General features: G+C 44.5%; 1 protein-coding gene across 4 annotated transcripts in view; it reads right to left on the bottom strand.

The window, feature by feature from the left end:
- KIF13A (kinesin family member 13A) overlaps positions 1-14,283 on the bottom strand; it is a 113,585-nt gene that overhangs the window by 39,141 nt on the left and 60,161 nt on the right. For all 4 annotated transcript variants that reach the window (XM_033054127.1, XM_033054101.1, XM_033054111.1 and 1 more), the window contains 6 exons: positions 13,824-13,911; positions 10,020-10,154; positions 9,391-9,503; positions 4,297-4,408; positions 3,686-3,898; positions 1,979-2,089 (listed from right to left, as the gene is read on the bottom strand). In XM_033054127.1, coding sequence (XP_032910018.1) covers positions 1,979-2,089; positions 3,686-3,898; positions 4,297-4,408; positions 9,391-9,503; positions 10,020-10,154; positions 13,824-13,911 — 772 coding nt within the window. The remainder of the gene's footprint in view (positions 1-1,978; positions 2,090-3,685; positions 3,899-4,296; positions 4,409-9,390; positions 9,504-10,019; positions 10,155-13,823; positions 13,912-14,283) is intronic.

The following is a 14,283-nucleotide window of genomic DNA, read 5'->3' as shown; positions in this document are numbered from 1 at the left end:
GGTTTGGAGTTTGTTTCTTTGTATTATTGTATTTCTATTTTAATTTCCCTAGCAAAGAACTGTTATTCCTAATTCCCATATCTTTGCCTGAAAGCCCCTTGATTTCAAAATTATAATAATTTGGAGGGAGGGGGTTTACATTCTCCATTTCAAAGAGAAGTTCCTGCCTTTCTCAGCAGACACCTGTCCTCCAAACTAAAACAGCAACTTTTTGTTCTTTGTCCGTATATAAACCGCACCTGATTATATGCCGCACTTTGGGTTTGGACCAAAATTTAAGTCAAAATGGTGCGGCTTATAATCGTGAAATTATAGATAATCATAGTCGTAGCTTATTTAGAAAACAGCATATCACAGTTCAGGCCTATTCTTTTGCAGTTTCATTATTAATTCAGTTAAAGCACTTAATTGATCACGAGTCTTTTTTTTTTGCTACAGTTTGGGTGTTTTTTTTGTTTGGTTGCTTAGGTTTGGGATTTCCCATTGCCCTTTTTTTGTTTTTTAAATTTATTTAAACAGTGGCTCCACCAAAACATGCTTCTGGAACATTAAGACTAGAAAGGGAAAGCAACACCACTTATTCTTCAAGCTATGGATGGAGGAAATAATGGAAAAGTACAGTAAATTCACGAATACAAGCCGCACTGAGTATAAGCCACATCTCTGGGTGTTGGCAAACATTTCGGTTTTTGTCCATAAATAAGCCGCACCTGAATATAAGCCGCTCTGTCGTTCGCAGCGAGGACCCGCGTGCAATTAGTAACAGAACCGCGGGATGGCGGGGTTTACTGGTTGAGCTAAGGCTGTGCAGGCTTGGCCCGCTAGGGGCCACTGACGGGGCCAGGTGGCCCAGCCCGGTGCTGCCGCCGCTGCCACTGGGCTCGGTCACCCCGGGTCGGCGCTGCCCCGCGGTGGCAGGCAGGGACGGAGCTTCCCCCGCTCCTACGGCAGCGGCGGCGGGCGGGGACGGAGCTTTCCCGCGCCCGTGGCACCGGCGGCGGGCGCAGACAAAGCACCCCGCCTCCTCCCCGGGTCGCGGCAATGGCTGCACAGGGCTCCCGTCGGCTCCCCGAGACGCGGCAATGACGGCGTGCGCTTCCACACGCCTCCCCAGGCCACAGCAATGGCTGCGCGGGGCTCCCGTCGGCTCCCCGAGACGCGGCAATGGCGGCGTGCCCCCCCCCCCTCCTCCCCTGGGCTGCGGCAGAGGAGGGAAGAAGAGAGCTCTCCCACCTCTCTCCCCGCCCCCCCGTGCTGCCTGCAGGGAGCCAGGGCAACACGGTAACACTGTAACAATTGCGAAATGCCGGCTTTTACTGGCAGGTGCTTGGCTCGGCACTCTGGCTGGCACGTCTGGGGTTGTAAATGTCAGAAAATTATTCACATATTAGCCGCCCCCGACTATTAGCCGCACTTCCGGGTTTCCACCAAAATTTTTGTCAAATTGCTGCGGCTTGTATTCATGAAATTACTTTACACTAGAATCCAGAAGAGGTTTTTTTTACGTACAAAAAAAAATAACAAATACACATTAGTAACTACATGTATGCATTTTCCTTTTCTGGTTAGAAATCACTAAAAGCAAAAGCAACAAATGCCACCCAGAATTCTGATCGTTTTGTAATTCTTCACTTTCTTAGCCACTTCAAGGGAAACATATCCATGGTTCCACTGTGGTCTTATAAATAAATGAGCTGCCCAAACATATTTTGATGTTTTATTTTAAAATCAAATACTGCCTTTTGTCAATGCTATCATGACACCACTTGATTTATGCTAATAAAATACAGACTTTTAAAAAAAACCACCAACAAACAAACGAACACATCCCAAAACCAGAAACAAGGGGAAAAGACAAAAATGCAGATACATTTCAAATAAGTAGTGGGAAAACAGCATAGTCCACTAAAGTTCATGAAGTTCAACTGACTAGTATTATATGAGTATCTGACTTTTCTCCTAAAAATTTCTGAAGTACCTGTGCAATTTCTTCTGTTTTCCTTAGCTTTTCTTCCCAGGTGACTGTCAGTTCTTTTATTAGTTTTTCCGATTCTTCCAATTTTTCCTTCAGTTCTGGTGCCTTCATGGCCTAAAAGGTAGAAATTAGCAAAAACTCTCAGCTACTCTTACCACTGCGACATCTGCTTGCACAAGAAAACTGAACACAGCAACATAACATCAAATGCAAAAAGTATAGATTTCTACTATGTTCCCAGGTTTTTCAAGGCAGAAGTTGAAGAAATAGGATACCTGCAAAGGAGGACAGAAACAACCTTTGTTGGATCCAGATCTGAAATGGCTGAAGATTGACATAGCTCCCGAGCTAATGGGAAGAAAAAAAATCTCTGGGCCTGACCACTCAAACTTCACTGTCTGTATAAAAAAATGTGAATATTTAAAAATCTTAATTCCTATCTGTCTGAAGTTCAAGTGCAATGTTTTTCTTCCAACATCAGTTTCAAACACAAATTCCTCTAGACATTTAGCCTTCCATTCTGTCTTGGTTTTTTAAGTGTTCTTAGAATTGCATTAAAGCTTTCAGACTGACCCTGTGTATTACCTTCAAGGGAAGGCATGTTCTGGAGCTAACACAGGCTTCTCATTTCACAACAGGAAACAAAAGCAAAGGACTTGAATATGTCCAGTGCCAAGTAACAATTGAACAGGCTGGCCTATAACCCTATATGACTGTTTTTAACAGAAGGTAGAAGAAAAAACACTTAACAAAATAACTAGTAAGACTCTGGACACCTTCCTACTGATTGTGTTCAGCTGCAGCCTGCCAACATAATTAACAACATGCTACAATAATATTTTCCAAATTAAAATAAGGGCTTAGAACAGGTTTTTATTTATAAAAGAAGTGAATGGCTCCTTTTCCTTAAAGATGATTTTCCCTATTTCAGTCTATAAGGAATGCTCACATGAATAACACTATTCCTTAAACGAGGATGAAATTTAAACATCACACAAATTTATCCTCAAGCACAGTTCTGTTCTTTTTCCAGTATTTTGTGTCTTTCCTGAAAAGATTACAAATATTTTCCATATTTGGAAATAAAATAAACCCAATTTCCCCAGATACCCTGGATACCAAATAAACTATCCTATCTGGATACTTTATTCTTCAAGTAGAAGTATAAATCTAAGATAAGCATCAATCACACAGTGTCAGCTATTAAGGCAGTGAAGTAAATTGTTGATGGTTTTTAGCATTGCATTTCTGACAATTTTTAATAGATTTTCACAAATGTCAGAGAGAAATGTCCCCTAAATTTTGTTGTCCAATACATGATTTATGGTTTCTCACACTTTTCCATCTGACTTAACATATAGTCCACCAATGAAAAAAAAAAATAAATCTGCTAATAAGAGAGTCTACACAATGAAGATGTAATCTAGTTCTTATCTGTGCTGCATCAATTACTGCCTGGTCTTAAGTTCCTCAAGAACTGAAAAGGGTCACCATCAGTACATTGCTGTCCTCATTTAAAAGTCATTAAAGATAAGTATACATTATGTTGGATTCAGGAAAAAAGGTTAATTATTTTTTTTAAAAGAAAAGAAAGAAAAGACAATGGGTGCAAGACTCTTCCTTTCCACATTTTGTAAGAAAGTTAGTCTTCCACACAATGTGACTTTTCATTGAGAAACTCATTTTACATTGTACTGTGTATAAGGTTACCTCAGCTTGTGAGAGCTGTTCTTTCAGTTTTTCAACTTCTTCACGCAATTCTCTGATGACCCTAGCGTTTGGATCTTCATTCACTACAGCATGATTAACTATCCTTTTGGCTCTGTCTGCGTATCTCAGAGTTGAGAGTGTTTCTTCATAGTTGTCTGCTGCTGGACTAATTGTGGCTATCATGGCAGTTTGGCTGTTTCCTCCCAAGTTGTCCTGTAGTGCAGCCATAGAACGTTCAAGCGTTAAAAATTATTCTGAGACTATACAGTGTTTTCACTTAAAATACATAATAAAGGCACTGAAAGTACTATTTAGGCACTGAAATATACTCTGGATATAAACTAATCTGTGTGTTCCACAAACATTTCTAGCCACCTCTACCACCTTTGATTCCATTACAACTGAAAACAGTCAAGTAGGATTTTACATTGAATTAACACAAGATACACTTAGCTGCCCGTATTACTCAGAATAACATAGCTATGAGAGCTCCTTCACTCATTTCTTTAAAAAGAGATGAGGAGTCCATGTACACAGAGGCATACTACAACAATCCTACAAATGAATAAACTGACATCTTGTGAACATGGTGAACAGAAAATATAAATTACCTTGAGAAGCCAAGTGAGTACAGAGTCTCTGTAAGGCACAAATTTGTTTTTCCCCTTCCCTGCTGCTTGGTCAGCAAGTGATGATATAACCAACCCCAGTGTTGAAAGTGATCTATAAATGCAAAATAGCAGAACAGCTTTAACACATATTACAAATGCAGATTTAATACAACACAGAAAAAAGGGATTGCTCTGCAGAACTTCACATGCAATTTTAAAATATCACAGAATATTTTAAGTGAGAAATGACCACCAAAAAATCAGCTAGCCCATTGCCCTGCTCCAAAAAAAGGCAAGGGTTTCTTTAAAGTTCTATATTTGGAGGAAAAAACTGGTATCAAGAGTATTTCTTCATAGGTATTACTAAGATCATATTTCAGAAAGACTGAGACTATGCTGAAATATTTAGAATAGTTTGAAAAGTGTAAAACAGACTGCTTCAGTATATGAGAAATCACTGCCCTTGATTAGACATCTACCTTTCCTCAGAGGATAAAAATCTTTCTGATTTGGATGCAGTCTCATGACAGTGTTACAAGTCAGTGTTGGCAGCACAGCAAGAACCCCTGTCTCTGGAAACAGTGTTTAGGAACGCTGACTCAAATGCCAACTAAAGTGAAACAATTCTCCAGCCATAAGGAGGCATCCTCAGAACAAATGCAGCTGTGGCCCAGGAGTACTCATCTGCTTGGTGAAGCAGTGACCAGCCAGCTGCCACAAAGCCATAGAAGGCTGCTGACCAGAAGAGGCAGATTAGGAGGTCCCTTGACAAATGGGTTGGTTAAAATTGAGGGAGCAGCTCAGTAGCTTCTTCTGGGGGGCATAGCCCAAACAATCTCCCAGTTACAAAGGTCCTGCATAAGTGCAAAAGAGAACCCCCCCCCCCCCCCAAGATTGCTCAGCAGACAGCTGAATCCTACACAATACTCTAGAACCATAAAAATAACCACCTCATCATTTTGGTACATGCACAGTTTCTACCAACAGGGGTAACTGTGTCAGCAATCCATTCAAAGCATACGTGTGCTATATTATGCAATTCTTATACAACCCAGTGTAAATTTTAAGCGACATCAGGGCTCTTGGAGTGAGTATGTTTAAGATAATGAGCTTGTTGAGGAGCCTGAGAACATTAAACAGATGCCTAAAGGGTTTTAAAGGAGACATCACTGAAGCCCAAGAGATTTCTGGATCTGTCACACTCCTGCTCAAATATCCAGCTAGTCTCTGTAAGTACCAATGGAAAAAGCTTCCAGCAGCATTGCAATTAGATAGTCAAATAATCTGTAATTGTACTGTTCCACTTCACTCTCTGGTGTTTTCTTTTCAAAGTAATACTATTTTGGTTTATAAGCAGCATTTGCACAGTATTTATAACAGAGCCTCATTGCTGCTTGAAACCAACCACTGGTTCAGAAATAGCACTCAGAAAATTACAAAAATGTTGCGGAAGAGTATTTCAAGGAAGATATCCGAGGGTAACTTAAAAAGAACCATTACATGTGCCACAAAAGATATTCCACATTGCATATAAAGATAGCATAGACCTGGGAGCAAAATTAAAAGAAATTTAAGGAAAGGCTAGGTAACTCCCAAGAGAGCACTATTTTGTAGATTTGCCTGCAGGATAATGTTCTGACTCACTTCTGAAAAATTCATAGCAAAAATAGCAAGTTACATTTAGTTCTGTGGCCTAAAGAAAAGCCCAATTACTTCTGAATGTTTGTGAGAGGAGGATAGAAAAAGGAGAACTAGTTCTTGCCTCCAGCCTCTGATCTCCACAGAGAGATGACAACATGCTAAACATGCAAGAGCAAATGGTAGGATGCTCCACGCTGCTCTACAGCAACCTCCTCCAGCACAACTGAAAAGCCCCACTCCCAAGGGAGGCCAAGGAGCATAAAGCTAAAAAACTACCCTGGACTGCTTTCCTCTGACTCCTCTCTTTAAATGAGGGGAAACCTTAAAACCAAAGTCAAACCCTGAGGGAGGGGGAAGAAACGGACAGTCAGAAGCGAAGTAGGAAGAACAGGGATTCAAAAAGACCTGTGACTGAAATTTATTTCCCAGCTGGGTTGCAACACCAATTTGAGTTGTGGGTACTGCATTTTAATGAAGAGGAAATTGCAAGGTACAGTTTATTAACATGGCATTAAAACAGGTAATAATATTACTGCTCCTTATAAATTCTGATCTTATTTTAAGAATAACTGTTAAAATCTGCAATAAAAGCAAAATTTGAATAATTAATGTAGTTTGCTTGAGATTTCATAATACAAAACTGTCTAAAGACTTTAAGGGAAGCAGCAAAAGGAATGGCTGCCCAACAAAATAATTACAGGATTCATCAGCTGCTTTGCTTTGTGCCAGATGATGCATCAGAGATCTGTCATTACTCTGATCCTATCTCACGGTACTTATATAATGAATCAACCAGACGGCCTAAGCCCACAGCACACAGCACACAGCACACTGAGTCAGTCCAGGAGAAGCAGAGTGGACTTGCTGCAAAATTACAGCAAAGTGCCATTTCTGCACACTGTCTGTTTTCCTTGTCCCTGTTCCTCAGGCATGACCAGGCTGTCCTTGCTAGTGGGCACACTCCCATCTTGGGTCTGAGCCAGGAGCATTTAAAAGGAAGTGGTACTTCCCCATCACAGGGAGACAACTCTGTCCCTGAGTGACACCCATTCAAGCTACTTCAGTACAATTTAGAACCAAATTCTTCAATGAGCAGAACCTACTTTACTATTGGTTAATTCTGAGTACTAAAACCCTCCCTCAAATCAGCTTGGAGCCAGACCTGTCCCAACCCATTCCGTGCCCCCGCCTACATCTTCTTTTTGCATTCTAAAGTTAAAATTACAACAGCTATGACTTTACTAATCAAAGGTAAAATTGCAGCCTGTTCACAGAAAGTAATTTTTTTTGTAGACACTAATTGACAGATTGTTTATTCTGCTTCCTCCTACTACTGTGTTCTAGAAGTTCTTTGACTACACCACAAAGAGTTGTTAAGCACCTCCTTTGCTACATTGGGTATGGGAACTAGCACATCCTGGGGAGGAACAAGCACATCCAGCTTTCCTATGAGGTATGGCAAATCTCCCAGAAACCTTCTTTACCAAGGCAACTCTGCATCAGCTCTGAGAAAAAACCAGAAAGCATCTCTATTACAACTTGATGAAGATGTTGACACAAAATGACACAACTTTCAGCTGCTTTAGTAAGTGGGAGAGCAGCCCTCCCCTCTGCAATATGCTGTCCCCAAGACAGGAAAAATATTTTCAACGGGAAAAGTTGTAGGACCAAGGTGGCATCTAGCCACAGCTCTAGCCAGTTTTCATCAGAAAAAACAGTACAGACGCTAAATAAACAGGTACATTATTTCTTCATTCCTCTACAAGGCAATAAAACGTGCACCAAGTTTACTTGCCAGCAGCTCAATTTTTTATCTCGTTAAATGTAACACATGCCACCAATACATGTTACTGAGGTGTTTTATAAAAGAAATAGAGCAAGAAAAGGAGCTGACATAGTAAGGTATATGGTTTTAATATACTCTATCACTCCAGAAAAAAAATGTTACCTTTCCCTAATGAGCAAATTGTATCACACCCTAAAGAAGATCGCAATGTTCTCTGAAGACCTAGTCTGACTAAACATGTACATCTACTTTGAGGCTTAAAAAAGTCAGACTTCATTAAAGTTACGACAGCAAAACTCTAACAGAAGACACCAAGCACAGCACTAAGAATTCTCTTTTGCCTATCAGTTCCAAAGGAGATTTCAAATACAGAATGTTATATAAACGGACTAAACATTACAGATTTATATCATATAAGAATTTAATTGAATGGAAAATGTAGAGCTGTCCAGTATTCTTTTTAAAATATATTTAACAGATATGTTTGATGCTTTTATCTGAAGTTCTGTATTGTCAAAGAGGTTTAGCATGGGCAAAACAATCCTCTCCTACTGCATTGATACCATACAAGTTTAACACTGAATAAATATCCTAAAAGGAAAAAAAAAAAATTGAAGTCTCTCTGTATCTATAGTTATATTTTCAGTTTGTTAATAGCTGTTGGGAGAGGTGGTGTTTGAATTCTTTCCCAAAAATTAAAAAGAAATATCTAATTTCACCTCTGTTTATGCAAAATATAAATATGGTTTCTAGTAAAACTGATCTGAATTTAACTAGGAACCTGTGAGGTAGGGTTACAGTATCTGCCATTAAGCAAAGACAGCCCCATTTTTCTTTTTTTAAAAGAACTATGCCAATGTGGCTACCAATATGATGCATTAAACACAAAGTACATTAGAAACTAAGCTAGGAAGAGCAAACGTTCAAATTAACAAGAGGTAAATTTTGTATCACACATCAAGAAGTATGCATGCTGTTCATACACACATTGTGCTGTCATTGCTAATATAAAACACCAAAACATTTTGCAACATTTTGAAATAAATTGAAAAAACAGTAGTTTTTAATGTAGTAGCTACACTCTTTCCCAGAAAATGAGTGTATTTAAGACAGCAGTAACAGTGTGCTACATTCTTGCTTTTGGATAATACCACACTAATTATGGCTAGAAACGTGCTTTGAGGCTTGTCATTGCTTGAACACAAATGCCCAAGGCAATGCTAAACCAACACTGCTTCATTCTGATCCGATTTTCTCAAACTATGCATTATACCATTACATATTTTAATTCATGTTGGAACAAAGCCATTCAACTCTGCAACTTTGCATTCTTCTTTGAGCAGATGATGAGACAAACATATGAGCCTGGGGACAGGGTGTATAAATGAATCACAAAAGGTATATGCTTAATTAAAAAGCACTGCTGTCACTTTTTCCAGATAAAATTCATATAGCCGTCATCTGAGTCAAGCATGAATCAGGATCCCTATGCCAGTGTCAGGAAACACATGCTGCTCAGCACAGAGCAGCTGAAAGAGCCATATTGAACTGCTTCTGATGAAGCTCATTTGAGCTGATTTGTGACAAGCACACCAAGAGGAGGCACGGGAACCAACAGTAATTCCTTCAAGATGAGGGTTTGCAGCCCGCATATGCCAATGTCTTACTTGTTTATGTTGCTGCCTTCCTTCAGGCGCTCTCCTGCAGCTCCTGTTTTGGACACTCTCTCACTCCCAGCCAAATCCACCAGGCTGACCTTGCTGACCTTCTCTCCAGAATTCTGCACAGACGGGACATGGGAGAACAACAGCTAAGAAACACTGGCATGAAGCACCAACATGCCTGACACTGGCACCATGAAGCACTGTTCTTTATAATAATGCCGGTTAAAGTACCACATTCGAGACATCAGAGAAGAAGAAATTGTCAGAGGTCTTACAGATCTTTAAAAGTCACCCACATATTTTCTAGTAAAGGCCTGAAACACCAAAGAACCAGAATCAGCTGTGTAGTAATATCAATCACCTTATGGCAGAGTAGGCCACTAAAACACGTTAACTCCAACCTAAGGTTTCATGATGTCAACATCATCTTAAAAAGTGATACAACTCACGTTAAAAAGTGTATAACTGCGTGTTTTATCTGGTGTGCTTCTTCACTCTTTCAAGGTTCTCTCAATCTTGATTATGGACTCCACAGCATCAAAAGTCAAAGTTAAACAGATTATGTATTTGGAGGAGAAAGGAAGAAGAAGAATCCACCACAACTTCATAAATTAACCAACAGAAATACATACACCAGAATGCAGGTCATAGAGCGTCTGAGTCACTATAATATTGAACACAGCATGAGAGCGGCTGCTTTCTTCATTCATGTTGGTTGCTGCAACTGTTCGTGATTTGTTTCCCTCTGACATCAGTGACTCAATATCCTAGAGCAAAAAGAGTAAAAAGGGATGCTAGGATAAAAGCAAAGTATTGTGCTTGCTAAACAAAATCCCATCTAGATGGAAAGGTGTGTGAGAGAGAGGAAAGGAAGGTAAAAGTAATGAGAAAATTCTTTGCACATTTTGAAATACATTATATATATATTGAGATACATTATGCTACAGAAGCATGTGCAGTAGTTTCACGAATACAAGCCGCACGGATTATAAGCCACACCCCCGGTGCCTCGACAATGTTGCTGTCTTTGTCAATAGATAAGCCGCACCCTGAATATTAGCCGCACTTTCGTTCGTCGCGAGAATCCGTGCGCAGCTTTCACAAATTGGCCAATTAGTAACAGGATCGCGGCATAGCGGGCTTTACTGGCTCGGGGCGGGGCCAGGAAGGCTCGGCCCGCTCATGGTTGCCGACGGGGTCGGGTGGCCCAGCTCAGCGCCACGGCTCGGCGGGGCTGGCCGGGTGGTACTGCCGCCGCCGCCGGGCTCGCTGGCCCCCCTCTCCCGTCAGCACCGCCCCGCGGCCGCGTTCGCTAGTCCCGCCGCCGGGCTCGCCGGCCGCGGCGCGCCGCGTTCCCTAGCCCCGCCGCCGGGCTCGCCGGCCGCGGCGCGTTCCCTAGCCCCGCCGCCGGGCTCGCCGGCTGCGGTGCGTTCCCTAGCCCCGCCGCCGGGCTCGCCGGCTGCGGTGCGTTCCCTAGCCCCGTCGCCGGGCTCGCCGGCCGCGGCGCGCCACGTTCCCTAGCCCCGCCGCCGGGCTCGCCGGCCGCGGCGCGCCGCGTTCCCTAGCCCCGCCGCCGGGCTCGCCGGCCGCGGCGCGTTCCCTAGCCCCGCCGCCGGGCTCGCCGGCTGCGCCGCGTTCCCTAGCCCCGCCGCCGGGCTCGCCGGCCGCGGCGCGCCGCGTTCCCTAGCCCCGCCGCCGGGCTCGCCGGCCGCGGCGCGTTCCCTAGCCCCGCCGCCGGGCTCGCCGGCTGCGCCGCATTCCCTAGCCCCGCCGCCGGGCTCGCCGGCCGCACCGCGTTCCCTAGCCCCGCCGCCGGGCTCGCCGGCCGTGCCGCGTTCCCTAGCCCCGCCGCCGGGCTGCCACCGCCGCCGCCGGGCTCACCGGCCATCCCCTCCCGTCTGCACCACCGCCGCGTTTCCTCGCCCTGGCCGGCACTGCAGGCCCCCGCACCGCCGGGCTCCCCCACGCTGCTGGCCCCGATTCTGCTGGGCTTCCCCTGCTGCCAGGCAGCCCCACCCGCTGGCCTTCCTGCTTCTGCCATGCTCCCCTGCACTGCTAGCCCCAGTTCTCCCGGGCTCCCCCGCCCTGCTGGCCCGGGCTCTGCCTCCCCCCTGCCCCGCCCTGCTGGCTCAGGCTCTGCCGCCCGCCCCCCACACTGCTGGCCCCGCCTCTGCCAGGCTTTCCCACCTCTGCCGGGGCCGGCCGGGCTCCAGCTTAGCTTGAGGCTGCCGCGGGCTCTCACTTCCGTGTTGGCAGCTTTTAGAATTTTGTTAATGTATTAGCCGCCCCGGAATATTGGCCGCACTTCCGGGTTTCCACCAAAATTTTGGTCAAATTGGTGCGGCTTGTATTCGTGAAATTACTGTAAGTCCACAGAACAATGTTAAATCATCTCAGTTTTAAGTGCTGCACTTAAAAGCCCAGCAACTACAGTCAACTTTTTCCTTATCTGCTGCTGAAATAGGCTGGTGACATGCACATTACAAATCATATTGTTTAATGTCAGGAATCAGGCCAGCACAGATTCACTTACACAAGTAAACACAGGGCATCTCTTTACTGGTCTGCACTAATTGGCTCCACTTAACTAGCTCAAAAGGTTACCTCATTTCAACCTGTACCTTCTCATATGTGCAAGACAAAGATGACTATGCAGAGGCTGATATATGTGTTTGCTGAGTCTTCCAAAACCATTTCAGAAGCCATCAGCCAAAACCTAAGCATGAACAACATGTACTAGAATTTGCACAAATGAGGTATGCTTGCAAAATAAGCAATTCACCATAAAAGCTGCAAAAGCAGATTTTATAACTGTATAATATGCACAGATGCTGCAGAAAAACTAAAAAAAACCCCACAAAATAAAAAGCAAAACATAACACTACACAAAGAATTAGCATTTTTTATAAAACACTTCCAAATCAGATTTCTAAATCAGTTTCCTCATAAAAAGAAATGTCCTACACAATTAATAGAACCGCACTACTTTAATTATTTCCATTGTGGTTCACTGGTTTCCACAATACTACAGTAAATTCACGAATACAAGCCGCACTGAGTATAAGCCACATCTCTGGGTGTTGGCAAATATTTCGGTTTTTGTCCATAAATAAGCCGCACCCGAATATAAGCTGCTCTGTCGTTCGCAGCGAGGACCCGCGTGCAATTAGTAACAGAACCGCGGGAGGGCGGGGTTTACTGGCTGAGCTAAGGCTGTGCAGGCTCGGCCCGCTAGGGGCCACTGATGGGGCCAGGTGGCCCAGCCCGGTGCTGCCGCTCGGGGCCGGCCGCCGCTGCCACTGGGCTCGGTCACCCCGGGTCGGCACTGCCCCGCGGTGGCAGGCAGGGACGGAGCTTTCCCCGCTCCTACGGCAGCGGCAGCGGGCGGGGACGGAGCTTTCCCGCGCCCGTGGCGCCGGCGGCGGCCAGGGACGGAGCTTTCCTGCGCCCGTGGCGCCGGCGGCGGCCAGGGACGGAGCTTTCCCGCGCCCGTGGCGCCGGCGGCGGGCGCAGACAAAGCACCCCGCCTCCTCCCCGAGCCGCGGCAATGGTGGCGCGCACTTCCCCCCCCGTCCCCGGGCCGCGGCAATGGCGGCGCGCACTTCCCCCCCACTCCCCGGGCCGCGGCAATGGCGGTGCAGGGCCCCCGTCGGCTCCCCGAGCCGCGGCAATGGCGGCGCAGGGCCCCCCCCACCCCCGTCCTCCCCTGGGCTGCGGCAGAGGAGGGAAGAAGAGAGCTCTCCCACCTCTCTCCCCGCCCCCCGTGCTGCCTGCAGGGAGCCAGGGCAACACAGTAACACTGTAACAATCGCCGAATGCCGGCTTTTACTGGCAGGTGCTTGGCTCGGCACCCCGGCTGGCACGTCTGGGGTTGTAAATGTCAGAAAATTATTCACATATTAGCCGCCCCCGACTATTAGCCGCACTTCTGGGTTTCCACCAAAATTTTTGTCAAATTGCTGCAGCTTGTATTCGTGAAATTACTGTAATTTATTTGAATGTGTTTTGGTAAATCAAGTGGGCTTAGATGCTGTTGTGATTTAAGTTATGAATTACCTATATACACACCTATATAAAACAGAATTGAGTATTCAAAAATAAAGTCAAATTTATGCAGGAAGGTTAATATCCTCATTTCAGAATCCTCATATTTCCTGTGTCAAGCAAATATTGTATTCATGGTATATATCACATGCAGTGAAACTGCACATTAATGAGATACCACTACTATATTTGTAACAAACGTAAGGACAAACCCAGTGCTTCCACATGAAATAAATATTCCCTAAGAGTCAGAGAAGACCTTTGCAAAAGCCAAAGACCATAATCACTCAAGAACCAAAATATCTGGATAGACATTAGTTTACCTCTTCTGAGATTCCTACTGCTCGTTTACATAGGTGTTATTTATAAACTTGTCCCTGGTTTAGATTTACCTCAAAGTTTGTAACAGCCAGCTGGGACAGGCCATCGACATATGGACCCAATACCTTGTGCTCTCGAACCTTGAGGGACTGCCGACTCCTAGGGAATAAAGTACACCTCATGCACAATCTACTAATTAGCAAAATTACCCTAATATGAATTAAGTACCCTTTATATAGCAGAAGTCAATTGATGTCTTTTTTAATTGTAACAGGAAGAAGAAAGTATTCCACAATTTGTAACTCAAACAATAAAGATTCAAACCAATCTAACCAGTTTTAATGCATCCTCCCACCCCAGCATTTGTGGCTGGAACAAAACCTGAAATGTCTTAATTGGCAGAAAGAATGCTGAGCAAAAAAAAAAAAAAAAAAAAAAAAAAGAAACCAAAAATCCTTCCCACATCAATTTGGCTAAAGCTTCCATTTTTCTCACATTTTCTACACTTTACTGACACATACTGAGTAAGTC

Source organism: Catharus ustulatus, chromosome 1, assembly GCF_009819885.2.
Source record: "Catharus ustulatus isolate bCatUst1 chromosome 1, bCatUst1.pri.v2, whole genome shotgun sequence".
NCBI lineage: Eukaryota > Metazoa > Chordata > Aves > Passeriformes > Turdidae > Catharus > Catharus ustulatus.
This window is presented reverse-complemented; position numbering and strand designations above follow the sequence as displayed.